This window comes from Panthera onca, chromosome C2 (genome assembly GCF_046562875.1).
Source record: "Panthera onca isolate mPanOnc1 chromosome C2, mPanOnc1 haplotype 2, whole genome shotgun sequence".
NCBI classification, from domain to species: domain Eukaryota; kingdom Metazoa; phylum Chordata; class Mammalia; order Carnivora; family Felidae; genus Panthera; species Panthera onca.
The window spans coordinates 132,671,271-132,698,568 of NC_138347.1; the positions used below are offsets into that span (position 1 = coordinate 132,671,271).

A 27,298-nucleotide genomic window follows, 5' to 3' on the forward strand; every position below is an offset into this window, starting at 1 on the left:
GGCCCCTGCTGGCCAGCAGCGCCACACGGCAAGGGGCCTGCACGATCCTTGCCGCCTCGCGCACCCGCCGGAGCCTGCGTGACCGGACTATAAAACAACTTGAAGGGAAGCGGCTGGATCCCATGGATAGTCCGTGTCCTTGCAACAACTTTCTAGCTCCTGCCCTAGAAGTCAGCGTCTGCTACCTGAAGACACGACCTAAAAGTGGAAGATGAATTCAGCCACAGATCAGGGGCTTTTCTCCACCCCGGGCCCCCTCACAGAGCCACACGGACGCGGGAAGGCAGCTGGCGCCGTGTGATGCGTACTGAACAAAGCCAGTCAGACTTAGCAGCTTTCATCTTCCACACGGTAGAAGCAGGAGCTGCTAGAAGCAACAGTCCTGTGTGGAGTGTCTGTTGGGGTTCTGTGATCTTCCAGGTAACGTGCATAAAAGACACACTCGGGGCCTAACTAGCTGGGTCACCATTTGCTGCAAAAGGATAAAACTCCTTTACAATGAATGCTCTGTGGCTGGTGCCTCGCTCGTTTTGTGGATCAGAATAACCAAGGCCCAGAGGACAGGTCATTCTTGTGGTTTGAAAGCCACTTCAACCTTTAACTGTTTTCCCCTCAGCCTGCACACGAGCCTGCTTATTAGAGCTTTCGTGTTCGTCTTCCCTCCTCCCTCATCTTTAAAAACAGCCTCGGTAGCGTCCCCTAGAGGACTACCATAAACGAGAAGTACTATAACGCTGAGGACAGAAAACAGGCTCCTATCTGAATTCAGATCCTGCCTCCGCTACTTGCTGTGTAGTCTTGGTCAGGTTACTTAACCTCTCTGAGCTTCATCTTCCTCTCCATATGAAAGGATGAGTATTAGAGTACCTCACACATCACTGACCCTCAAATTTTAGTTTCCTTTACCTTCCTTTGGGCCTGGCATTTAAACATTTGTTAACTGGATTTAAAAATTCCTGAGGAAGGAAAACTTTGGAGAGCACCAAGAGGAATGATTCCACAGACAAGGAAAGACAGACAGTGTTCAAAGACAATCTGGAAAGGTTTTCTTAATTCACACAGGGAAAACTGGACCATTTTCTTACACCATACACAAAAACACAAAATGGATTCAAGACCTACATGTGAGATCTGAAACCATAAAAATACTAGAAGAGACCACAGGCACTAATGTCTGACATTGGCCATAGCAACACTTTTCTAGATAGGTCTCCTGAGGCAAGGAAGATAAAAGCAAAAATAAGCTATTGGGTTTACTTCAAAATTAAAGCTTCTGCACAATGAAATAAACTATCAACAATACTAAATGGCAACCTAATGAATGGGGGAAGATACCTGCAAATCACATATCTGGTAAAGGGTTAGTATCCAAAAATGAAGAACTGATACAACTCAACACCCAACAGACAAATAATCCATTTTAAAAATGGGCAGAAGACATGAACAGACATTTCTCCAAAGAAAACACACAGATGGCCAACAGGCACACGAAAAGACGCTCAACGTCATTCGACATCAGGGAAATGCAAATCAAAAGGACAATGAAGTATCGCCTCATCCATGTCAGAAGGGCTAAAATCAAAAACTCAAGAAACAAGTGTTGGCAAGGAGGAGAAAAAGTGCACTGCTGGTGGGACTATAAACTGGTGCAGCCACTGTGGAAAACAGTATAGAGCTTCCTCAAAAGGTTAAAAATAGAACTACCCTATGGTCCAGCAATTGTACTACTAGGTATTTACCCAAAGGACACAGAAATAGGGATTTGAACAGATACACGCACCCTGATATTTACGGCATTATCAACAATACCCAAATTGTAGAAAGAGCCCAGGCGTCCGTGGACTGATGAATGGACAAAGAAGATGCGCACACGCACGCAACGGAGTACTGAAATCTTGCCCCTCACAACGTGGATGGAGGTCGAGAATATAACACTAAGCAAAAGACGTCAGACCATATGATTTCAGTCATACGTGGAATTTAAGAAACAAAACAAATAAGCAATGGAAAAAAAAAAAAAGAGAGAGAGCCAAACCAAGAAACAGACTCAACTATAGAGAACTGATGGTTACCAGAGGGGAGGTGGGGGGAGGGGGGGGATGGGGATTAAAGAGTACATTTATCATGATGAAAAATAAATGGGGGGAGGGGCACAGCAAACGTCTGTATCAGTTTCCCAAGGAGTGGCCCTGGGGAAAAAAGGTCTCCACAGTTAGACACCAGTGAGAGCCACCGTTCTCAGACTGCTTACTGGGTGCCAGCCTCCCGTCTACACAGTGGGTAGCAGACACTCATAGTCCCCATTTTACAGGTAAAGAAACAGACATGGCTAAGCCCTTGCCCACATCATGGACTACGGGGAAGCCAGGATTTGAATCAAATCTGATTGCACGGTCCCTATTCATAGGCAACTCCTCTTTCCTGCAGTACTTCTCAGAGCCCTGAATGTCCTGATAGGTACTCCGAACGTCAGGGGTGAAAGTGTAACATTTTCTGAACTTAGGCACCACAGAATCCTGACTCCGAGGAACACTCAGTAGCACCCTGATGAACACAGTGTTCCACAAGATGTGGGAAGCCACCAGAAAGAGCCCTGAGGCGTGCCCAACTCTCAGGCCCTTCCACGATCGGCGAGACGGGCCTGGAAGGAGACCACACAGGCTGCGTCATCTCCCAGGCGCACACGAGCCCCCAGCTCACCCGAAACGGCGTCTGGCTCAGGCTTGCTCCCCGACAGGTCCTCCACAGACGTGCTGCTGCCCTCGGCCCCCACACCGCAGCCCCGAGGCCCCATGGCGCTGGAGCGCCGCCGCTCGTGGATCTCGTCCGAGATCATCTCCAGGTTCTTCAGGGCCGTCTTGTACTCGCCCTTCGCCAGAGCCAGTTTGGCCTGCAGGTCGTCCACGGTCTTCTTCAGTTGCTGGTCAGGATAACAGAAGGCTCAGTAAGTGGAGGCAACCCCTACCGGCCTCGGGATCGAGGTCAAGGTTCAAGCACACTCTCTGCCCAGCACTCACTCCACTCCCCCGACCTCCCTGAGACACGACTGCTGAGCTGATTTTCTCTTATCCGGCTCTCCACACGCCAGCCCCAGCTCCCATCCGGGTGACAGACTCAAGCCAATAACCAGAAACTACCGCTGGCAGAATAAACCCCATCGGAGAAACATCAGTTGGTGGCAAACACACATTCCAGCCCTTGTACTGTGGTTTTTCACCCTGGAGTTTGCATCTGAATCCCCTGGAGGCCTTTTTAAAACTCGGCCGGCCGGGCTCCACCTGCAGTTTCTAATTCGGTAGACCTGGGGTGGGGCTCAGGAATCCGCACCTCCTCGGGGATGCTGAGGCCCCTGGCCCCCGGAGCCACTGAGAGCCACCACCCCAGCACGAGACAGCAAGCAGCTGAACGGCAGATTTACAGGACCTCAGAGACCACTCCCTGAAGACCGGACGAAGACCATTTCGAGGACTGAACGCTCAGTCAAGGACGTGTCTCTCCCCACCCTCCTCTTGTGGCAAATGCGCCATTTGAAAGGTCGCTACCACAAAAGTGGGACTTCGAGGGCAGAAAAATCCCATCAACGACAAAGCCAGAGAAGGCCACACCTACCTCAAGCTGCACGTAGTACTTTGCCTTGAGTTCAAAATAAGGCCTGTGGAAGACACAAAGGAGAACCGTAAGAGTAACAGAATAAGATGGCCACAGTAGACAGCACAGGGCGGATAAGAGGCATTAGCTATGGCTGGCAGGCCACCCGCCCGGGATTTAGCAAACCCTGACAAGGCCATCAGATGAAGAGAACGCACCCAGCTCTGGAGCCAGGGAGATACATGAGCCAGTCACTGCTGCTGGACTCACCCGGGGCTGAGCTGACAGAAGGCCCGCCTCAAGATCTGCGGAACCCACACATGGGAACGCTTATCCTGAGCCTTTGTACCCTGGCTCGCTTTCCTCTCTAGGAGGCTGTTCAGGGCCACACAGGGTGTGCCCAGCAGCTGAGGCAGCCCAGATGTCCTCTCCTAAGGAGGACGTCGGCTCCCCCGAGAATGAAGGCTAGATGGGGCGGGGGAGGGGACTGCCTCAACACATTCCCTTCTCTGCTGAGGTCACTGGGGGAAGGGAATAGTGCCACCCCTCCCTCACCAAAATGAGGGGGTCTCAGACCGGTCCTCTTGAATTCTGTCCAGGACCGGAGGTATCAGATGGTCCGCAGACCTGGCCAGGTCACGGGCAAGAGAGAGGACAAATGCCAACATTCTACTAGTCCTCCGGCTCTGGGTCAAAAGACCCTGGCTATTTTTAGGAACTTGGGTGTCTGAGCATTAAGAGTAGACCAGCGCTTTTTTCTCCAGCTGTTCACCCGCTACAAAGCTCTTTTGCTTAGAGACCCAGCAACTGTGAATGAAGCAGGGAGCATGTCCCCAAGATGATTACTATTTAAAAATATATAGAAGGCAAAACTAAAAGGCAACTGACGGAATGGGAGAAGATATTTGCAAATGACATATCAGATAAAGGGTTAGTATCCGAAACCTATAAAGAACGCGCCAAACTCAACAACCTCCCCCCACCCCCCAAAAAAAAATCCAGTGAAGAAATGGGCTAAAGACATGAATAGACACTTCTCCAAAGAAGACATCCAGATGGCCAACCGACACATGAGAAAATGCTCCACATCACTCATCATCAGGGAAATACAAATCAAAACAACAATGAGATACCACCTCACACCTGTCAGAATGGCTAACCTTAACCACTCAGGCAACAACAGATGTTGGCGAGGATGCGGAGAAAGAGGATCTATCTCTTTTGCATTGTTGCTGGGAATGCAAGCTGGTGCAGCTACTCAGGAAAACAGTACGGAGGTTCCTCAAAAAACTAAAAATAGAACTACCCTACGACCCAGCAATTGCACTACTAGGCATTTATCCACGGGATACAGGAATGCTGTTTCAAAGGGGCACATGCACCCCATGTTTATAGCAGCCCATCGACAATAGCCAAAGTATGGAAAGAGCCCAGATGTCCATTGATGGATGAATGGATAAAGAAGATGTGGCATATATATACAATGGAGTATCACTCGGCCATCAAAAAGAATGAGGGGCGCCTGGGTGGCTCAGTCGGTTAAACGTCCGACTTCGGCTCAGGTCACGATCTCACGGTCCGTGAGTTCGAGCCCCGCGTCGGGCTCTGGGCTGATGGCTCAGAGCCTGGAGCCTGCTTCTGATTCTGTGTCTCCCTCTCTCTCTGCCCCTTCCCCGTTCATGCTCTGTCTCTCTCTGTCTCTCTCTGTCTCAAAAATAAATAAAACGTTAAAAAAAAAAAAAAGAATGAAATCTTGCCATTTGCAACTACGTGGATGGAACTAGGGGGTATTATGCTAAGTGAAATAAGTCAGAGAAAGACAAATATCATATGACTTCACTCATATGAGGACTTTAAGAGACAAAACAGATGAACATAAGGGAAGGAAAACAAAAATAATATAAAAACAGGGAGGGGGACAAAAACATAAGAGACTCTTAAATATGGAGAACAGAGGGTTACTGGAGGGAATGGGTGCGGGGGATGGGCTAAATGGGTAAAGGACATTAAGGAATCTTCTCCTGAAATCATTGTTGCACTCTATGCTAACTTGAATATAAATTAAAAAAATAAAAGTTAAAAATAATAAAAATTAAAAATAAAAATACATAGGAGGAATAGTGAAAAAAGTTTGCAAAAACCCCCATCAAAACGAGTCTTGGGTCATCTCATCAGCTCTTGGTCCACACAGCTCCTCCCCAGTATGCTGACAGGTAAAATGAAGGACAGGGCTCGTCCACACTGGCTGCCCCAGAGCCAAGGGCACAATCAGGGTTTCCCAAAGGCCAGCCCCAAGCCCCAGCCAATGAACCACGCAATAGTTTGCTTCTGAAATTGCTTTTTCTTTGTCTCCTGGGTCAGTCGTGCCTGGAGCAGCACTTCCTGCCTCTGGGGGTTATACAGAACTTGGGGGGCAGACACAGCCCGGGGCGGGAGGCTCTGATGAGGCGGGTCCCTGAGAACACGAAAGGAGAAGAAGCTGCATGAGGAGGACAATCACACACAGCGCTGGGGACCCACGTGGCCAGACTCACTTGGACTTGTTGATGGCTCTCTTGAGTTTCTTCTCCAGCTGCCGCATGCGGCCCATGGCCGCGTTGTACCTGGCCGCGGTCTCCTTGTGCACCAGCTCGCTCCGCGTCTTGGTCTGCTCCGCCTCCATGACCTTCAAACAACAGCAGATGTCAGCTGACCAGACTGTCCCCTGTTGGAGTATTACTTACATCATTCTTAAAAAATATTCCTCGAGGGATTTAGTGGACTAAGATTAAACTAAATTCCAAACAGGAGAGGATCACATTTCTCATCGATCTGTTCCGGCAAAGTCCTATCAGGTGAGATTAAACAGCCAAAACTGGCTGTGGCAATGACTGAGAAAGAAAACAAGGAGAAAGAAAAATCAGAGAAAACTGAAACATTCTGTGAGTCAACCGATGTCCACTTTCTCCTGCTCCTCCCTCCTGGCACTAAGTAGCCACCATGGACTCCTGGGTTCCTGCCTCGGGACAGGGGCTGACGGGCTCGCAAATGGGCCAACAGCACCGGCAGAGACGTCAAGGGACGGTCACGCCTAGCACAACCAGGCATGACCGCATCAGAATAGCAAGGCAATCGCAATCTCAGCTTGTTGGCCCTTTCCCAAATATCCTGCATTAGCCAATGGACACACCAGAACCCAGGATCCAGAGGAGTCAAACGTTACATTTAAACAAATTAGTACCAAGTCATTCATATCAAAAGTTTGAGGTTCACAGACATTCGTGACCAGGAGGAGACCAGTCAGCATCCTGGCAGGAAATTCTGGAGGAAACATTGTGTTGAGCCTGTTGATAAAAATGAGTTTTAAAACCAACAATCAGGAGCCGTCGATGGCCAAAAACAAGGAGGCTGAAAGCGCATTCCCTAACACACGGAAATGTTAGTTCTTACCGAAAGAAAAGCATCAGAAGGAGGCCTGCCTTGAGGACAGAGGATGAAGGAAACGAAAGGCAGCTGAGGCCACGGGCCCAGCTCACCAGTTCTATCCCATCTTCCTGTTAGAGCTCACACACGTGTCATAAAGTCAACCGGTTGGCTGGGTGGCTCAGTCAGTAAAGCTACCGACTTTGGCTCAGGTCATGATCTCATGGTTCGTGGGTTTGAGCCCCACATCGGGCTCTGTGCTGACAGCTCAGAGCCTGGAGCCTGCTTCGGATTCTGTATCTCCTTCTCTTTCTGCCCCTCTCCCACTCATGCTCGCTCGCGCTCACTCTCTCTCAAAAATAAATCCTTAAAAAATTTTTCACTTAAAAAATTAAAACTAATTAAAGCCAACTGGAGGCAGGGGCGAGGTCAGGCTACAGGCCCATACTTATTTTTACTTGAAGAGCATCAGAGTGGAGCCCAGAGGGCCCTCAGGTCATGGGTCCACTCCCTCGGACCCCAGCAGGACAATTTTAGGGAGGCACCACCATGCCTTTAACTTGAGGCTGCTGACGCCCTACTATCCCCTCCAGTCAATAGCCAGGCAGCCCTGAGAGCGTTTGTTTATGCACTTACTCATAAGAAGGATTTTAGGGGCGCCTGCGTGGCTCAGCTAAGTGTCCGATTCTTGATTTTGGCTCAGGTCATGACCTCACAGCCCATGAGTTCGAGCCCCGCATCCAGCTTTGTGCTGACAGTGTGGAGCCTACTTGGAATTCTGTCCTCCCCGCCCCTCTCTCTCTGCCCTTACCCTGCTCGTGCTCACTCACTCTGTCTCTCTCAAATGAATAAACTTAAAAAAAAAAAAAAGATTGTTTAAAGTGTCAGAAAAAATTATGAAAGACTCAAATGAGCATAAAAAAACTACTGGGTGTCTTGTCTAGTGTATCCTTCCAGGTTATCCTGGGTTTTATGGTCTCGGAGGTATTTTACAACCCTGTACACGTTGTAGAAACGAATAGTAATACAAATGATTCTTCTCCCTAGAAATGAAGATGAATTATGTCCCGGTAGAGGTGGATCTGATTATTGATTGCCCGTAAATATTGACCAATTTTGTATGTTTGTAAATTCATTTCAGCATTCCTGATGTGTGTGTGTGCATGTGTGTGTGTGTGTGTGTGTGTGTGTGTGTAATTCTCCTTTGAAATAACTGTAACATCTCATTAGTGTCCTCCTTAATGAGGGAGTTAAAATTTTGAACACTTTATATTTACCAGTTATGCTTTTCTTTTTTAAAAATATACATACCTTAGCAAAAGGCTTCAATGCTTGAGATACTTTTAAACAACAGAATTAAAACCACGTCAAAGCAGGGAAGTATGAGGAACTGAGCTAAGCGGGCAGGAGGGGACATGCTCCCTAAAATGACTTCTCAACCAAGCCCAAGGGGCTAAGAAACCCCTTTTCCTTGGCTTCAAACACCAAAGATTTCACAATTTTGAAACGAAGTGCACAAAAACTTGGCCACTTAGGGAAACCGCAGTAACTCTTCAGCCTCGTCTTAAATGGTAAGTGCTAAGGATTTACCGGTGTAACCTTCACCGCAAACCCCAAGTTTATCAGGCAGATGAAGACTTGTACTAGTGGAGAACTGTCCCATTACAACAGGAGGCGATACAGGGTTCCCTTCAAGGACCGGGCAAAAGCATTTTAAATAGACCGATTCACAATAGCTGTGATTTGTGGCTACAGAACAAGAAGGGTCCCCACCAGAAGCAGGATCCACACCAGCTGCACACAGGCCCTCGTCTATCTCAGCCCCTGGTCTGCAAAAAGAAGCCAAGTCTGTCTGAAATTAAACACTCAGAAAGCTCCGAGGACTTGGAGCCAGTGAAGACTGAGGAAGAGACGTGTCACGGTCCCCCGCTTCACCCCTACCAGGCCATGTCTGCCGTATCCCATCCCGATCTGCACTCCCACAGAAAAACCACCCCCAGCTCCTGGAGGAGACCCCCAACCCCCCGAACTCCTCCTTCCACCTCCAGGGAGAAAGACACCATGCATGTTGCCTTGGCTGCATGGTAACCAAGGAGCACCCCCATCTGAAGCCCAGCATCAGGCACGAGAGGTCTGCAATGGCAGGGAAAGAGAGGGCAGGGCAGCATGGGAACAGGGGCTCCGCTAGGAAGGCTGAAGCCACAGGAAACAGGGTGAGCCACGAAATAAAGCAACAACTAAGTCCCTTGGCACCCCAGGGCAGTCACGGGCCGGGCCGAGCAACCCAATGGGCAGGTGCAACTCAGAACTGGGGTGCACACCGCCATCACCCTGGGCCTCCCGGGGCCACCCCTGCCCTCCTCCAAGCCTGGGATTGATAGCTATTGGGTCCTGACTCTAACCTCTGCACAGAGCTGCCCCCACGTCTGCGCCGTGCTCTTGCGTTTTTGCCACCTTCCCACTCAATTTGGAGCCACACACGGCGCTCACGCACCTGCCGTGCGCACGGGGCACGCTGCAGACCAAACCTCGGGCTGACAGCCCAGCAGGGATAGATCTGCCCGGCGGCAGCGGCCTCCGTTCAAGGCAGCAGGGGGTCTGGGCTGTCAGGACGGCCACGGCAGCTCGGAGGTGGCACTCGAGAGAGGTCTTCAGGGCGGGCAGCTGGGGTCAAGGCTATGAAGGGAGGAAGCAGGGCTGGCTGAAACGGGGTCAGCACGGACAGCCCTCCCCTGCCTCGCACACGTCCCCCAAGCCCCATCTGCCACCCCCACTGGGATGTGCGTGAGGACTCAACAAAGGAAGACAGGTAGTGCTGGGCTTCCCACCTCCTCTCCTGGAGCTGGAAGGCTCTGGAAGAAAGGAACTGTTCAACAGGAACAGTCTTGGACTCCCTCAGGGTAGTTGAGAACTCTCTCCCCAGAGAGGACCCAGTCCTGGAGGTGACCCTCTGGCTGTGTCCACTTCTGGGTGTGTCCATCTCAGGGTCTGTCCCAAATGCTCAAGAACCGACCGTCCACCGGGGCCCAACGGCAAGGCTTGGGGCCTGGTGGCCCCGAGTGGCTAGAACCAGCACCGAAGGGTCCGCTCCAGGATAGGCATGGGCAGGCAAGCGGGCAGGGGGCCCTGGGGAGAGCATGCAGGCCAGCAGCCGCCTGTGCTCAGGATCCGGGGAAAGACACGGGTCTCTGCCCCTCCTCCTAGGTCAGCAGGACAGAGAGAAGCGTGGGGTCCGAGAGTGCCTGACTGGCCCCCTCCTGAAAGCCCAGGGCAGGCAGGCAGCTGGGTCTGAACGGTCCAAGGGACCCTGCTCACAGCTGCTCAAACAGCTGCGGCCATCCTGCCCGGATCCCGAGCAGGTGTGCCACACACCGAGCTGGTGTGCCAGCTGCACTGGGCCCAGCCTCCCCCTGACCCCACGCCTGCAGAACCACCCGCACCGGCCAGAAGACCTCTACCTGGCCTGGCTCCTCGTGGCCTCGCGTTCCCCCTTTCTCAACTCCTCTTCAAGCCCCAAAGCGTTCCACCCTCGCTCCACCACCCCTGACGTCCCAGAGCCAAGATCAGGGTCCTCCCAGGGAGGGCGGTTGCGGGTTCTCAGAACCTCGGTCAGCTCCTCGGGCTGCTTTCTGATTCTGCTGCCTCCCTGGGTGAGGGGGCCCAAGGAGATGGCTTCTCACCGCCATGCGGGAGGCAGCCCAGGGCAGCTGGCCTCACCGGCTTCGCGTGTGCCACCCCAGGCCTTGGATCCCCGCTGCCAGGCAGTCTCCACGCACCCAGACCTGGGGCGAGACGCTGGCCCTGTGCCCTTTCCTCCCCGGAGGCCACCTGCTGCCTGCTCACCCACAGTTAATGCCTCCCCATTTCCAAGTCACAGCCCCTTCCCCGATCTGCTCTCTTTCAATAGCTATCAATCGGAAAAGCCAATTCTGGGGTACCTGGGTGGCTCAGTCGGTTGAGCGTCCGACTTCGGCTCAGGTCATGATCTCACAGTTTGCGGGTTTGAGCCCCGCGTCGGGCACTGTGCTGACAGCTCGGAGCCTGGAGCCTGGAGCCTGCTTTGGATTCCGTGTCTCCTTCTTTCTCTGCCCCTGCCCCACTCACACTCTCTCTCAAAAATAAACATTAAAAAAAATTTTTTTTTTTTTTTAAAGAAAAGCCAATTCCTCTCCCCTCAGATGCTGGGCCTCCTCTCCCATTTGATGAAAAGCTATCCCCTTGCCAAAAAGGCTTTTTCAAGGCCAAAATGGCCAAGGCTGTAGGGGCCTCTGCTGCCCAAGGCCCCAAGTGGTGAGCAGCAGGGACCCTAGGCCGTGTGTCCTCTGGAAAGCCACTTACATACAGGTATGGCCTGCTCAGCCACGCCGCCTCACCCACTGTGGCTTTTAAGGCCCTTCTTGACCCCAACACCGAGTGGAGAACTGTCCCTTTGTCCCTGTCTGGCATTACATGTGGCCTAACAGAGAAACTGGGACTCCTGGCATTGCTCAGGGTCTCCTAGAATGGCTTCAGCCATGGCTTTAGGTGTAACTGCCCCATGTCACCATAAGAAGTCTGAAGGGAGCAAAGGGGACACACTGATGGGCTTGGGCAAGAAACAAGGGCACTCACTCCAGCATTTCTCCAATTGCCTGGGGTGAGGGAATTACGCAGCCCAAACCACTGCCACTTTCTCAAGACGGCGGACCTTTCTGAGCTCTCTGACTAGACCATTAAGTGGCACTGCCCTCGGAAGAAGAGGGTGAGATAAAGCTAGCTCCTTCTGAAGGAATGGGCTTCCTGGAGCATCCGGAAGTCAGACAAGGCAGGAAACAGTCTGCACTCGTCACTGTCTTCACCACCCAACATGCAGCAGGTTGGGTGTGCCAGCCCCATGAGGTCTGGGGAGCAGGCAACACGAGCCCCACTTCGTGAAGTGCTAAATCCAGACAGAGACCCACAGCCAGGCAGAAAGTGAGGGTCTGCACCCCACCCCCATCAAATTCCACATGCCCCGTTCCAGGTTAAGGTTCTCAGCAACGCAGGGCCTTGGTTGGGGAAGGCTCTGCCACCAGAGCCTTGTCTCTTGCTGGTTTCAGTTTCGAACTTTGCTTCTCTCTCAGTGGTTCAAACCTGTGCAACCGTGAAGGAACCTGGGAAAACAGAATGGCGGCTCCAGGGGGGAAATCCCGGCCTGTGACCCGGAGCACCTGCTAATCTGCAGTAGTCATCCCCACCGCCTAGAAACCTCCAGTGGCCTCAGGGAGGGCACACATCAGATGACCCTTCCCAGGCCCTTAGGAGCCCGTGTGACCTCACTACCTTCTTAGCCCCACAAGTTATGCACTGCCCAACCCCAAGAAGCATCATTCTCAAAGACGATGGCATAAACGGTGCTCCCAAGAGTTGTGCAACGTAGAGGTCCTGGGGACACCTCTCCTTGACCAGCCGCTCACCATCCATGCTAGGGCCCTGGGACTTACAAAATATATGCTTTTGTTGTTGTTGTTTTAAGCATACACTTGATTTGTTCTTTTCTAAAGAACAGATTAAATAGCTTCTGAAATGATTTATTAAGGCTGATTTTGAGCTCCAGTTGGGGGGGAGGGAGGGCAAAAAGGAAACGCCTCTTTTGCTAATTTCTTGGAAGAAGCTACGCCCCCCCCTTTTTTTTCTTTAAGTGTTTATGTTTTTAGAGAGAGAGAGAGAAAGAAAAAGATGGGGAGGGGCAGGGAGAGGGGGACAGAGGATCCAAAGTGGACTCCATGCTGACAGCAGAAGCCCGACACGGGGCCGGAACTCACAAACCGGAAGATCATGACCTGAGCCGAAGTCAAATGCTTAACTGACTGAGCCACCAACCCCCCCCCGCCCCCCACCGGCTCCCTTCTTTTTGTTTTGGTCCTTTCCACATCTGTCAGCCTGTGGCTTGTAAACTTCCAAGATTTCCAACTTCTACTTGGGTTTTTGACGGGCTAACCCAGAAAAGCTAGCTCGGCCTGTGTTTGGCTCTCTGGGCATCATGTCCACGAGGGGGCAGGAGGCCCAAAGCCACACAAAGCCAGGCCCGTATCTCAGGCTTCAGAGGGAGGCGGTACAGTCGACGCTGATTTGACTGGAAGTCATTTATTTGCGTGTCAGGCTTTCTATTTAGGGAAGCACAAGGCCATCTTTAATTATCAGATCCCCTGGGACTTGAACTGTGGCAGGTGACATTGAAAAAGGAGAGGCTGTGGCACCAACTCCTGACTTTCCTAGCCCCACAGGTGGCAAGGCCAGGGGGAGTTGCGGCTACCCTCCCCCACTGCCTCCTCTCCATCACCCCTCTGTCTAAGGCCTTAGCTGCAGCCGCCAAAGCCACATGTCAGCTCACCCACCCACCCTGCGGCAAGCCAAGTCAGCCTGGGGGGGCGGGGGGTATCGAGAACACTCAGTGCGACTCCTAGAAAACCCAGTGGAGTTAGGTGAAGGTATCAAGTCCTGCTGAACCGAGCAGCTGTCTCGATTCTGAGCAGTGTGGTCAGAGCGCAGGTCATGTGAGCTGGTAAAGACCCGAACAATAATGGCTACAAAACCTAGGAGTCAAATTGGGGTCAAGATCATACACGGCCCACTTCCTGCTCCCGTGCTGCCTCCTCGAATCCCAGCCGAGCCCAAAGGCCAAGCCGGAGTGGCCACTGGATTCTGGTTTCATCTACCATGGCCCCCACCCTCCCGCCAACGTTATAGACACGTGCAGGCACGCGCGCATACATACACACACACACACACACACACACACACACACACACACACACACTCACACAGTCCAGGCCCCATGTGGTTTGGGGCCGTTAATCAAGGTTTTCCACCTTGGATTCTAAATTCAACCATTCTCCTGGAACTTAGTGGGAACAGACCCCGGAAAACAACTTGGTTCCTCTGGGAAGGCCAATCCACAGTCAAGACCTTCAGAGAGAGGATCCGAACCAGACAAACTCAAGTGACCAGGGAAGGAACAGCTGTACCTATTACTGGGAGACTCACTCCAAGTATGCCTTAGTACCAGGCCAGCAGAGACCCCAGGGAGAGACAGTCTGTGACTTTCAGAGAGTGTTTTTAGGCACCAAGCCTCTGCTGGGAGAAGCAGGGCACAAAGAGCTCGTCAGAACCAGTCTGGGTCGCGGGGCGCCTGGGTGGCTCAGTCGGTTAAGTGTCCGACTTCAGCTCAGGTCACGATCTTGTGGTCCGTGAGTTCGAGCCCCACGTCGGGCTCTGGGCTGATGGCTCAGAGCCTGGAGCCTACTTCGGGTTCTGTGTCTCCCTCTCTCTCTGCCCCTCCCCCGTTCATGCTCTCTCTCTGTCTCAAAAATAAATAAACGTTAAAATAAATAAATAAATAAAAGAACCAGTCTGGATCGCATGGACGAGCAGTGTGAAGGATGCTCCCACCCCCCACCCACAAAGGGGAGGCACTGACGCAGATGCCCCCCCCCCACCCACCTGCAGACACAGACACATGCGCACGAAACACGCCCCCCCCCCCCCCATGGCTGTGACTCATACCCTCTGAGTGGCATGATTCAGCATCTCCTGCCAGGCTGAGTCGAACTGCCGCTTGTCATCCTCCAGCAGCCGCTGTTCAGCCAGGGAGATGGTTTCCTTGGCGGCTCGGAGCACCTCTGTGGCCCTCTGGAAGTCCTGCGTGGCTTTCTGAGCTTCTAGCTGGGCCTGTGCAAGAAAGAACCCTCATGAGGCCTCAGGAAACGGCAGGGGCTCCCTCTGGCCTGTCACACCCTCCAAAAGATGAGCTTCCTGAGGGTCTGGGGCTGCCCTGTCCATCTCTGCCTTCCCACGTGGGGACAAGCCGGGCACCTGCAGGGCCTCACAAATGCTGGATAAGGGGACAGGCAGCACATAGAGGAGCAGACGATTTCCAGAGTCCAGGAACCAAGAGATCAGATACGGATGCCGGGTCAGTCAGCTGGAGATGGCAAACCAGCCCCTCACGAGCCAGGTGAGGCTGGCTGTGGCCTTTCATACAGCAGCTCTCATTTGCTAAGGATGCCCCACGGCAGACACAGCAGTTCCCAGCACTATCCCTGCCCAGATCCGTGGCTCCCTGCCAACAGGTCAGAGCCAGAGGGGCCCAGGGGATTGCAGTCCAACGGCCTCCTTCATTCTACAGGTGGTAACTGTGGCTCTGAGAGACCCGGCCAGGCCACCCGACACGGGCGAGCAGCAGAGCTGTGACCCCAGTTACTCAAAGTCCCACTAAGTGCTGTCACTCTGCCAGACAGGCTCTCGCCCAATTCGCACTCACCAACAGCGACGGGCAGAGGGAAGGACGGACACAAATCGTAGCGGGCTGTATGTTAGAGCACCACCAGCCGCACGCGCCTGTTGAGCACCTCAAAGGTCCTTAATCCACGCTGAGTGCAAAGCACCCCAGACTTTATTTTAAAGGCATTTTTCTGTACTATTTTTTTTAAGTTTATTTGAGAGAGAGAGAGAGAGAGAGAGAGAGTGAGAGCAGGGGAGGGGCAGAAAGAGAGGGAGAGAGGACCCCAAGCAGGCTCTGCACTGTCAGCACAGAGCCTGACACAGGGCTTGAACCCACGAACCGTGAGATCATGACCTGAGCTGAGACCAACCAAGAGTCAGACGCTTAACCAACTGAGCCACCCAGGCGCCCCTAAAGCACCCCAAATTTTAAAGACTTAGTACCAAAAAAGAATTGTTAACCATCTCCATATTCAGAATGACTACATGATGAAATGATGGTATTTCGGATATCGTTGGTTGAATAGACTGTCTTAATTAATTTTACCTGTGTCTTTCGACTTTTTTTTTTTTTTTTTTTTTTAATGAAACTACCGGATAATTTAAAATTACATTGTTGGCTCACTTTCTATTTCTTTTGGACAGTAAACACTTCTCCCCCAAGAGTGGCCCATGAGATTGCATCAGGAACCATAAACAAAACCCTCCGGCCACCACTCTGAATTTCCCAGCAGAGCACAAGCACACGCTGGCCCGTTGCAGCCGCCTACCCACCACCTATGGTTAACCAGATCAGTTCCACAAACCCCGGGGACATCCACGGGGTAGCCCCTGGGGCTCAGGAGCAAGAGGAACAACCATCCCCATCCATCCCCAGAGTGAGTCTCACATGACTTAGAGGAAGTCTTCGGGAACCACAGGGCGAAGACGGTTAAGGGGAACAAGACAGACCTGGAACACAGCAGCCCCCGAGGCAAGGAACAGCTCTGTGACCCTGTGGGTGCCGCTCTCCACCCTTCAGCAAACGGTGGAGGTGGACTCGTGCTGTGCACCACACCCAGCCTGACCTTCCAGGATGACCATCTGGTCGGGGAACAGAAACAGGCACGGAGAGGACATCCAGAAACCGTCCTCAAGAGCTGCGCACGAAGACTGCTACTGGAGGGAGGGAGATACAGACAGTACCGGGGTGTGAAGAGGAAACTGGTTCCGGGAGAGGGAATCCAGGGCTCCTTCCGAAAAGAGAATGAGCAGGAACAGAGGACTGGAGGACAAGATGACCTGAAAAATTTAGCCTTGGGGGGGGGGGGGGGCGGCCAGGAGGAAGGAGCCTCATGAGACACAGTATCTGTAGGAGACCTTGACAAAGATGAGGATCAAAATTTCAAAATGGAAGGGCACACGTATCTCGAGGAGCCCTGGGTGACGTATGGGATTGCTGAATCACAATATCGTACTCCTGAAACTAATATAGCCCTGTATGTTAACTCCGCTAGAATTAAAATTAAAATACGTACGTTGCTATCAAAAACGACACAGGAGCACCTGGGTGGCTCAGTCGGTTGAGCGTCTGACTCTTGATTTCACTCAGATCATGATCTCCGGGGTCGGTGGGGTAGAGCCCCGTGTTGGGCTACTTGGGCTTCTCTCTCTCCGTCTCTCTCTGCCCCTCCCCTCCACCACTCACATGCGCTCTCTCAAAATACGTAAGTAAACTTAAAAAAAAAAAAAAAAAAGTTTCAAAAAACATGAAGAGCGTGGGCCTGAGCGAACTCCCGGCTAATGCTTCAACCAGTAGCCCAGGGGCCTGCCTGCTGTGACCACTGCGTGGCCCCAGGCCACACAGCCACACAGGCGTGCCTCAGCCACACATGGGGACAAGGGGCCTGCGTCCTACAGAACTGACCAACTGAGCACGCGTGGATGCTCTCGGCACATGACACGTCACTCCAGACCCCAGGCCTCTAGGCCAGTCCATGGAAGTCCCATGAGAGGACAGCCCCGGTGGCTCTCCCACCCCCTTCTGCCTAGGTGCACTGAGGGACAAGCGGGGAGGCACTGGGACCTGGCACTTCAAAGCTACCCCCAACCTGCCCCACAGACCACCTATGTGCTTTGAACCACACCAAGAGACCATCAGTCCCACAGGATTCTAACAGTTCCCTAGGTGGGATTTGTACTTGTGTTTGTTTTTTCCAAGGAAATGTTAGTATTTCTCTTTTTTAATTTTTTTTTAAATGTTTATTTATTTTTGAGACAGAGAGAGACAGAGCATGAACGGGGGAGGGTCAGAGAGAGAGGGAGACACAGAATCCGAAACAGGCTCCCGGCTCTGAGCTGTCAGCAAGGAGCCCAACGCGGGGCTCGAACTCACGGACCGCGAGATCATGACCTGAGCCAAAGTCGACGCTTAACCGACTGAGCCACCCAGGCGTCCCGGAAATGTTAGTATTTCAATTCAGCACCATTTAAGGGTAAATTCTCTTCCCCGTCCCCCCCCACCCCCGGTCTCCCCATTTGAATTATGAAGCTTTTCTTTCTTCCAGCAAACAAAAGAGCGAGCTGAAATGTGGCTGCTGTATCACAGACCCGCACCCTTTACGCCTGCTATCTTGCATCTGATGAGTTCGAAATAAGGGAACCGGATCTCTACAAGGAAGGAAAAAAGGAGGCCCGTCTGAAGGGGCCTTTAGAAGAACATGCTTTCTGTCAAGTCTGTGAGTTTCTGAATTTTCCTCAAGGCTCTTTCCCCCACGTGGTGGTATCGGAAATGTGCTGGCCTTGTCATATCAAAGATCTAGTCAGAGGCTTCAGTCAACACTTGACCCACAGAAACCGAATGGCATCTCTCCATCTCTTCCCTACCTACTCGTTTATTCAAGTAAATGGTGGGCGGCTCTTCAGGACCACAGTCTGTTCTCTCCATCTTCCCTGGTGAGAGAGCCTTTGTGTCTTACGGCGAGGCAATGTGCCAGCTAAAGACCTTACTTCCCAGCTGTCAAGTTAGCTAGGACTCCTGTTACTAACTTCTAGCTAATGAGATATAAATGGACACTCTTGGAGCCTTCCAAGAGGGCTTCTTTGTCTTTCCATTTGTGTTATCAACACAATGGCTGGTGCTTCAACTGCCATTTTGGATCATGAGGCAACTCTCCTAAGGATACAAGAAAAGTAAGTTAGGTCCCTGCCCTGGATTGCCTACCTCCTAACTTTTTAAATGACAGAAAAAAATATAATAAAGGCTCATGTTTAAGCCAGTTTTCTGCTACATTTGGTTAAATCTAAACCCAAGTGATCACATGTTCCCTTCTATACAGCTGGGCTATTCTGTAAACATGACAGAAGGGACTACAGCAACTAGCATAGACTGGCCAAATCTCCCTCAACAGCTTTCTGGCTGCTCACAGCCCATTTTACTACTAATAAGCCCAAGGAACCAAACTTTTGGGGATTCCTAAAGAATCCCAAAGTTCATAGCTTCTTTGTAAGGCATTTCATAAAACATTTTCTAAAACCACATTCACAGGCAGGTGCACACGCAAGGCGGGGAACATTCTATCGTACCCTTGCTAGTAGGATATACTCCATTCAGTGCTGCTGAGATACGTCTTGGAACCTGATTTCTGGAGACAGGGGGCCCACACCAAATAAGGGGTTCGAAGTCAGTCAGGAAAACAGACACGTTCAGTACAAACTCCAATCCAAGACAGATCATGACCGTAACAGAGGTGGAAAGCGCTATGGGAACACAGGGAAGAAAGAGAGAATGATTTATCAAAGGTTTCCTAAGGAAGATTCATCCAGGGAGAGGGTGAGACACCAGGCCAGGTCATGGAAATACAGGAGGCACCCATGAGTTTACACACATATCTACCTGGGGAGGGCTTACCTCCGAGACGGCTCGTCACAAGGGGACACGTGACCACCAAAATCAGAAACTGACTTAGCAATCCCACCAAGAGCTGACTATCTGGTTCTCACCAATGTAGAAAGAGGACACCCAGAAATCTTTGGCACGACCAACACCAACAAGTTTTATCTTCAAACTCTAAGAAAGAAAAAAAAGGCCCTTTCAAGCTCTAGTTACAAATATATTACTCCCCGGTGTATACAAATCAGGCAGTGGGTGTCATGACAGAGGAACCCAGTTAGCAAACTGGCTGAGGCTCTACTTAGAAGAGCACCGACGAGGAAAATGTTGGGGGAGCTGGGTTTTCACTGTCAGACGCAACATAGGAAAATTTGAAATATCTTCATGACTCAGGGATACTAATGACTTTCATGGAAACAGCTCACTGGAAAGAATTTTAAAAGGCTGCTTACGAATGAATTTGACAGTGACCTTCATTAGACTCTGGCCTGGGGCCAGCTGTGACTATGAAGCACTCACACATATGGTCCCCTGTGTCATCAACAAGGTGGGGCGGGGGGGGGGGGGGCATGAGGGAAGAGGTCCGCCGTGGTTGAGGCTGTTGGGAGAAGAGAGAGGCTGCACTGGACTTCCACCCCGGCCCATATTTGGTCTCAGGAAGGAACAAGGGTATCTGGACATTCACGTGGTTGCAACAAAGGTTCAGAGTAGGAGGAAGTTTACAGACCACCCGGTTCAAGACCTTCATTTTCACTTTTCAAAAGACAGCCCAGAAATGCAAGGCAACTTGCTGAATGTCACACAGCTGTTGAGTGCTTGGCCAGAGCCAGGAAACCAGAGCCTCTGACCCCTAAACAGGGCTGTTTCTCTTCCGCCAGGCAGTATCTGCCAAGGTGTAGACCTCTGGCAAGGACACAATCATTGGAGAGTTGGACAGCCTACCTGTAACTAATACACAGCAAGAAGAGCTGCTCAGGGGGCCAAAGATGAGACGGGAATTCAAGCTGTCGTGTGGGACTGCTGCCTCCCACTACGGCTCATGCAGGTGTCACTAACACACCAGCCAGTCAGCTAAGGAAACCGGAAAGATGAAGGAGTCTTGTCACATGGCTTCCCAAAGCCATACTCCAGCTGGGGATGGCCTTCAGTCACAGAGGAAGCCCCCACGATGAGACCAGTCTTGTACCCGACCACTGGCAAACCCCTAAGGGTGGATATAGATGGTTATAGGTCAGTAATCATAGCAGTTACTGTTTGGGCATTTCTGAGTCCGATAACGTATGAAAGGTGTTCTGAGTACAGTGCCTCATTTCAATCTCAAAATTATGCGATGAGGGTAGTCCAATGATCATCCCTATTTTATAAAGGAGACCAAGGCGCAGAAAGGTTGAATAAATTGCTCCACATCACCAAGGGTGAGGTCAAGGTTCAAACCCTGAGCCTCCATTCTAGATTTCTATTAAATACCACCTGCTGGGGCTACAAACTCCTCACAAAGAGGTCAAGCTAAGTTGGGTCTTACTCCTTCACCCTAATCAAGGCCACACTGGCCACTGCTACACAGATCAAAGAAGGTAGGGGGGTTACCGGGAGAAACCAGGCCAACCACCAAGGGGAGCACGCTGTTCCCCGCCCCCCCCCCGCCAAGAGCTGGCAGGGAACAGGCTGCTTCGTCAGAGCAGAGCGTTCACGGTGTAGAGCCAGCATGCCAACCGCGGGGTCTGGGAGCTGATCCTGAATGCTGGGTTTAACTTCTCCTGCGGCCCAACGCTATTCCCCTATCTGCTGTTGGGAACAACTTGGGTCCCACTCACAGGGAAGCTGGGGGGGGCGGGGATGGAAGAGACACAGGGAAGTGTGGGCCCTCCTGGAAGGGCAAGTTACAGAGCAACGAGGTTTCCAGAAGCCGCTGGATACTTGGGCATGAAATGGAAGCGGGGGGGCACGCCCACTTCCATCTAAACAGGGTCGGAAAGACATCAGCCTGCGGGGGGGAAGCAGAGGCTGCCCGAGAATGAGGTCAGCACTGACCCTTCAGCTGACATGAGCCGCAGGTCACTGGGGAAAGAGAGGCCTGGCCTATTCCTGCCGGGTCGGTGCTCTGACTGGGCTGGCCCCGAGGCCCACAGGCACCAGGGTACGGTCGCTGCACTGAGCAACCACCAGGAGGACACCCTCTGTCCCAGCCTTTTGTCTTTTTTTTTTTTTTACACTTGATACAATTTTGCCCTTGCCCTTTAGAGTGAATGTTGTATGTGCCGCTGAAAAGAACCCATCTTTCAGCTAGAAGCTCGTGAAGAAAAGTCCCGGATTCCTCTCCAGGCCACCTGAGGAAATCAAAACGTTCGAAAGCAGGATCAAAAACCGGGCTGGCCTCAGGGAGGGAGGCATGTCTGGGATGAACATCAAAGGGGACAACAGACAGCGACAACAGCGGCATCCGTTCTCGGTTCGATTCAAGCTCTAGTTTTTTGCATCTATCCCGAGCAATCCCACTCATCAGCAGCTGACAGTCTGAGTCTTTCCATTCGGAAATTTTCCTCTCCTTCTTCTCCCTTTTCAAACTTCTGGGGGTGGGGGGGGCACCTGGGTGGCTCAGTCCATGAAGCATCTGACTCTTGATTTCAGCTCAGGTCATGGTTCGTGGGTTCAAGCTCTGTGTCAGCACAGAGCCTGTTGGGATTCTCGCTCTCCTTCTCTCTCTGCCCCTCCCCTGCTTCTTTGCACGAGTGCATGCTCTCTCTCAAAATAAATAAACTTTAAAAAAAGTCAAAAACAAACAAACAAAAAACCAAAAAACAACTTCTGTCGGAGCAAAAACTACTGTCTGGCCAGAGGTGGGTGCCGGGCATTTTGACGAGGCCATTCGGCCCCTGAGGATGTTTTGGATACAAACATTTTAATCAGAGTTATCCCAGAGTAGACACATTTTCATTTGAAAGCATTTTCTAGAAAAAATGCCATTAAGCCCATTTAGGTCCTTGATCATTTTTCAAACCCAGTGTTCCTACTTTTTTTCATTTTTCTTTAGTCGAAGTTATTTTAATTAGGATCAGTTCTTTCCTATTTCAAATCCATAGGTTCGATCCACTGAATAGTTTCATCCATATCAACCTTTACTAAATGCAGCTTGTGCCATGGAGCTTTTCATCAGTTCTACCCAGTTCAGTTTTCCTGGATCGATTTTGTACACATCTAAGAATCAGTTGAGCATACGGGACAACAATTCTCACTCAGTCCCAACTGTTATCAGGTACAGGTTGAGCCATTATCAGTTAACAGCAAATTGCCTAATACAGGGTATAGTAAACGAAACGATAGAGATTCTAAGTTAAGTGAAAGGTCCATGGTATGTATATCTGAAACCCATGAGGAAGCTGTGCGCAGTTCTGGGAGATATAATGGAGGGCCTGAAGCCATTTCAGGGGACAGGCCCCAAAGCTCTTTAACAGATCCCAGGTCAGAGGAGACTCAGGGGATCAGAAAAATCAAGGTCAAATAGTTTTGCTCTGTCCTGGAGACGAGCTGTTTAATAATAAAAATTAAAAAACTATTACCTGCTTCAAAATAATACAGGTAGGGGCGCCTGGGTGGCTCAGTCAGTTAAGCGGCCGACTTCAGCTCAGGTCATGATCTCGTGGTCCATGAGTTCGAGCCCCACATCGGGCTCTGTGCTGACAGCTCAGAGCCCGGAGCCTGTTTCGGATTCTGTGTCTCCCTCTCTCTCTGACCCTCCCTCATCCATGCTCTCTTTCTCAAAAATAAATAAACATTAAAAAAATAAAAAAATAATAATAAAACAGCATCTGCATTCCTGCTTTAGATTATAAATAATCATAAATTTAAAAACCATAATATGGGGCGCCTGGCTGGCTCAGTTGGTTAAGCCTCTGACTTCAGCTCAGGTCATGATCTTGCAATTCGTGAGTTCCAGCCCTGTGTTGGGCTCTGTGCAGACAATTCAGTCTGGAGCCTGCTTCGGATTCTGTCTCCCTCTCTCTCTGCCCTCCCCTGCTCTCACTCTGTCTCTCTCTAAGAAACATGAAAAAAAAAATTAAAAACCCATAATGAACCTGGAGGCTACGATGTGACTAGATCTTGGGTATGGGAAGGCCCAGCCAACCCAATAGTGTGCGGTGACTTAGTTTCCGGCCGGATGATCCCCTACTCCCCGTGGTCACACAGGGCCTCGTGCTGACCAGAGGTGGGTCGAACTCAAGGGTTTCAGTTGGGGGCTTTGGGGAGGTTCCTCCAGGATTGAGCCCACCTTGTCTCCTCTTCTGTGCTGGGCATCAGCCCGCAACTCGCCTCTGGACGCAAGCATACACATCCCAATCAGACCAAAGGGCTTCCGGATCCACTCGTGTGCCCCTTGTCCCTCTGCTTTAGGGTGGCACCATTGTCGTCCTACCGAATCTCCCCAGTTCGGCCAAAAGCTCCCGGCAGGAGGAAGGCACATGCCTTGTACTTCCCCAGGCCACCAGGGGCTACTTAGTCCAATTCGGCACGTCAGAGCTGGTCGGCCAGCGGGAGGTCTCTGACCCCTTCACATACTCCTACCCCATTCAACTACCAGCGGATTACGAAACCTGCTAACCATGAGCGGCACCTCCCTGCAGGACCCCAAACCAAATCCTTTCTGTGGGTGCAGGGACACGACAGGTGCCTAGCCGTCCCCACCCCAGCTAGCAAGGCAACATCCGTGTTCCTCTACGGGCTTCCTCTTGCTCTCGCACACATGCTGGCTGGGCTGGAGCAGTGTCCGCTGGCTACAGAATTACAAACCGTCGAGGTCTGGGGCCAGGCTTGAGGCAGAGGCCCGAGGCAGAAGCCGGCAGCAAGGCCCAAAGTCAAGGTCCACGTGACCCAACACGGTCCCAGGAGCCACCATCACACCTTGATCCCTGGTCCACAAACCACCGAGTCTTCAGGCTCAAGGAAATGGAAACGGTGTAAACCAATCCTTTTGCTTTATCGAAGAAAATTCAAGAGCCTAACAAGTTAAAATGGCCTGCTCGAGGGCGTAAGTCACACACCCCATCTCTTAAATTCTTCAAACGCGGAGGGTTTCCCCAAATTCAGCATGGCTGCACCTTCCTCTCTGCAAGTCCACTCAAATGTATTTCCCTCCCCACCTCGGCCCCCCACACTGTCATTCCCAGGACCCAGGAAGCATCAGCATCACCCCATCCCAAGGCCAGATACACACACACACACACACACACACACACACACACACACACACACCAATCAGGGGAGCCATGTCCTCCTTCCCAGGGAAACACGACGCAGACCCGCGCCACAAAAGGCCACGACACGTGGCCTGATCACTGCCCTGCATTCTGAGGGAGTGAAGAATGCTGTCTGTGCTGCAGCGCGGGGGTAGGGGCGAACCAGAACCCCGCACATGGAGAGAAACCTCGTACTCTGTAACTACATGACAGTCTTTCTCCCGCCAGTCAGCTGCTGCCGTGTATCCTGTGAGGATGGAGAGGCCGAGAGGTGGGCGTAGGAAGAACTGGGGTGTCAGAACTGGGGACAGCATCTCCCTCCCTTCGGCCACAGCTGGGGAGCCAAGGGCTAGAAGCCATGAGGTGCCCCTGGGGCAAAGCTCTGATCCCTTACTTCTCTCCTCTTCCCCTCCGGTGGAGAAGCCAGGTGGCTGGTCACCCTCACCCACCCCCCCGCCCGCCCCCCCCCCCCCCCCCCCCCCCCCGCCCCAAGGCATAGCTCTCTCTACCAGCACGTGCACACACAGCTGCTGGCACTTCCAGGGGACTTCCCTCTAGAGATATAGTGCCTCGAACAGCAAAGGGGACAAATGGGCCCCCCTTGCAACTCTCCAACCCCCAGGGACCCCAGCTCTTAACAGACCACGGTAGCGACAAAAGAAACGCTCCAAAGCCCTGCACAGAGCTGCCGCTGATTCAACAGGACAGCTGGGCCTCCGTGAGGCAGCACACTATGTCCAAAGAACTGGGAGCAACGGCGTCAAATCCGAGCACCCACAATGGCCATTGTCTTGCGTCTACAACCTTGAACAAGTAAGTCATCAGAATCCTAAGACGGGAATGCCAAGCCTTCTGTTAACTCCCAGGGAGCTGTGTTTTCAGTATTGAGGATACACAATCACAGCAGGACTCACAAGGTCATTCTGGAATGCAGTGTCCGGCTTAAACAGGTGCAAACAGTCACTCAGCAGGCGAGCTGACCACCGAGCTGTTTCACTTTTGCCGTCATTTTTATTGCGCATGTTTGCGAGTTTCCCAAAATAAAAAGTTCACAAAATTGCTTCTCGGTGCCCTTCTCAGTCAGCTATCACTTTGCTATTTATCTACTCCACAGTTCTTTCTATCCACTCAAAACTATGTCACTGGGTTGAGCAATAGCAGAACGCAAGGGCAAGGGGAGGCCCATACTGTCCAGTCAAAACAGAACAGCTGTTCCAGGTCAGGTGCTTTAAACTAATAGTGAGAAAAACTTTTGATACAGCTGGGGAAATCTGAAAAAGGACTGGGTACTGGAGAATATTACAAGAACTTTAATTTTCTTTGGTAAGAAAATGTGATCTTTTACAAGTTTTTATCTATTAGAGATAAAATACTGAAGTATTTACGGTAGAAGTGATAGGATATCTGTGACGTTGTAAAATACGAAAACAGGGGTGTCTGGGTGGCTCAGTTGGTTAAGCGCCTGAGTCTTGATTTCGGCTCAGGTCAGGATCCCATGGGTGAGTCTGAGCCCCACAGAGGGTTCTGCGCTGACAGTGCAGAACCTGCTTGGGATTCTCCCTCTCTCTGTGCCCCTCCCCTGCTTGCTCTTTCCCTCAAAAATAAAAATAAATAAGAAGGAGGAGGAGGAGGAGGAGGAGGAGGAGGAGGAGGAGAAGGAGGAGGAGAAGGAGGAGGAGAAGGAGGAGGAGGAGAAGGAGGAGGAGGAGAAGGAGAAGGAGGAGGAGGAGGAGAAGGAGGAGAAGGAGGAGAAGGAGGAGGAGGAGGAGGAGGAGGAGGAGGAGGAGGAGGAGGAGAAGGAGGAGAAGGAGGAGGAGGAGAAGGAGGAGGAGGAGAAGGAGAAGGAGGAGGAGGAGGAGAAGGAGGAGGAGGAGGAGGAGGAGGAGGAGGAGGAGAAGAAGAAAAGAAGAAGAAAACAGGAGAGTGGAGAAGACGTGATTGGCAAGATGTTAGTTTCTAGGGATGCATACAGGGGGTTCACTGACTACTCTCTCCCTTTTGTATATACTTGAAACATTTCATAATGAAAAATGAAGAAATTTTTTTTTTTAACGTTTATTTATTTTTGAGACAGAGAGAGACAGAGCATGAACAGGGGAGGGGCAGAGAGAGAGGGAGACACAGAATCTGAAACAGGCTCCAGGCTCTGAGCTGTCAGCACACAGCCCGACGCGGGGCTTGAACTCGCGGACCGTGAGATCGTGACCTGAGCCAAAGTCGGACGCTTACCCGACGGAGCCACCCAGGCACCCCGAAGAAATATTTTTTGAAGGCTTGCCTATTTACCCGCCACAGAATCACAAAACTCAAGAAAACACTACTCACTGAAAGGATAGAGAAACCAAAGACATTTGTCAAAGGTTGTCCTCACTAAAGGCAAAATTTAAGCAAAAGAATAAATAAAACCACAGAAGAGTCAGTAAGACTGCCAAGGAGGGAAAGTTAAAGAGTCAGAATGCTGTCCAAGTGAGAGACAAGTTTCCAAGACTGAAAGGGCTCCTGATCCCTCAAAGCCCATCCTGCCCATGTGCAACGTTTAAGTTGCATCAAAACGTGGGGATCCAACACTGGCCCCCCAACATCCTGCTAGTGGCCAAACCACTCGAGTGATCCAGAAGTTCTCATCTCTCTGTCTCTTCTGCTATGACTTGAAGCCCTCAGCTCTTTCTCCGACTCTGGCAGAGACAGAGAAGAAAAAAAATACATACACCCACTGGCAACAAAGCACACATAAGGCGGGCTGAAACCGAACTGCAGGCATCTGTCTAAGTCCTGTCCCTCCCTGCGTCTCTACTGCCCTGGGAGAGGAAGGACAAAGGAGCTGGGGCAGGGGTGTTTATTCAATCCTGCTGTGTGCCAGCTGTCCCCCATCACGGAATCTATCCTACAGCCCCTGCTGGTTAAGTCCTGTTGTACCCATTTCACATCCAAAGAAACGGAGGTTAAGAAAACTGGCCCAAGGTCA

The 27,298-nt window shown here is 51.5% G+C and overlaps 1 protein-coding gene across 1 annotated transcript in view; it reads right to left on the reverse strand.

Annotated features, from left to right (window-relative positions):
* The window catches only part of SH3BP5 (SH3 domain binding protein 5), a 77,257-nt gene that overhangs the window by 2,304 nt on the left and 47,655 nt on the right, over positions 1 to 27,298 (reverse strand). The window contains exons 4-7 of the mRNA XM_078432358.2: positions 14,515 to 14,679; positions 6,123 to 6,253; positions 3,610 to 3,652; positions 2,701 to 2,920 (exon numbers count right to left, since the gene is read on the reverse strand). Of these exons, the coding sequence (XP_078288484.1) occupies positions 2,701 to 2,920; positions 3,610 to 3,652; positions 6,123 to 6,253; positions 14,515 to 14,679 (559 nt within the window). The remainder of the gene's footprint in view (positions 1 to 2,700; positions 2,921 to 3,609; positions 3,653 to 6,122; positions 6,254 to 14,514; positions 14,680 to 27,298) is intronic.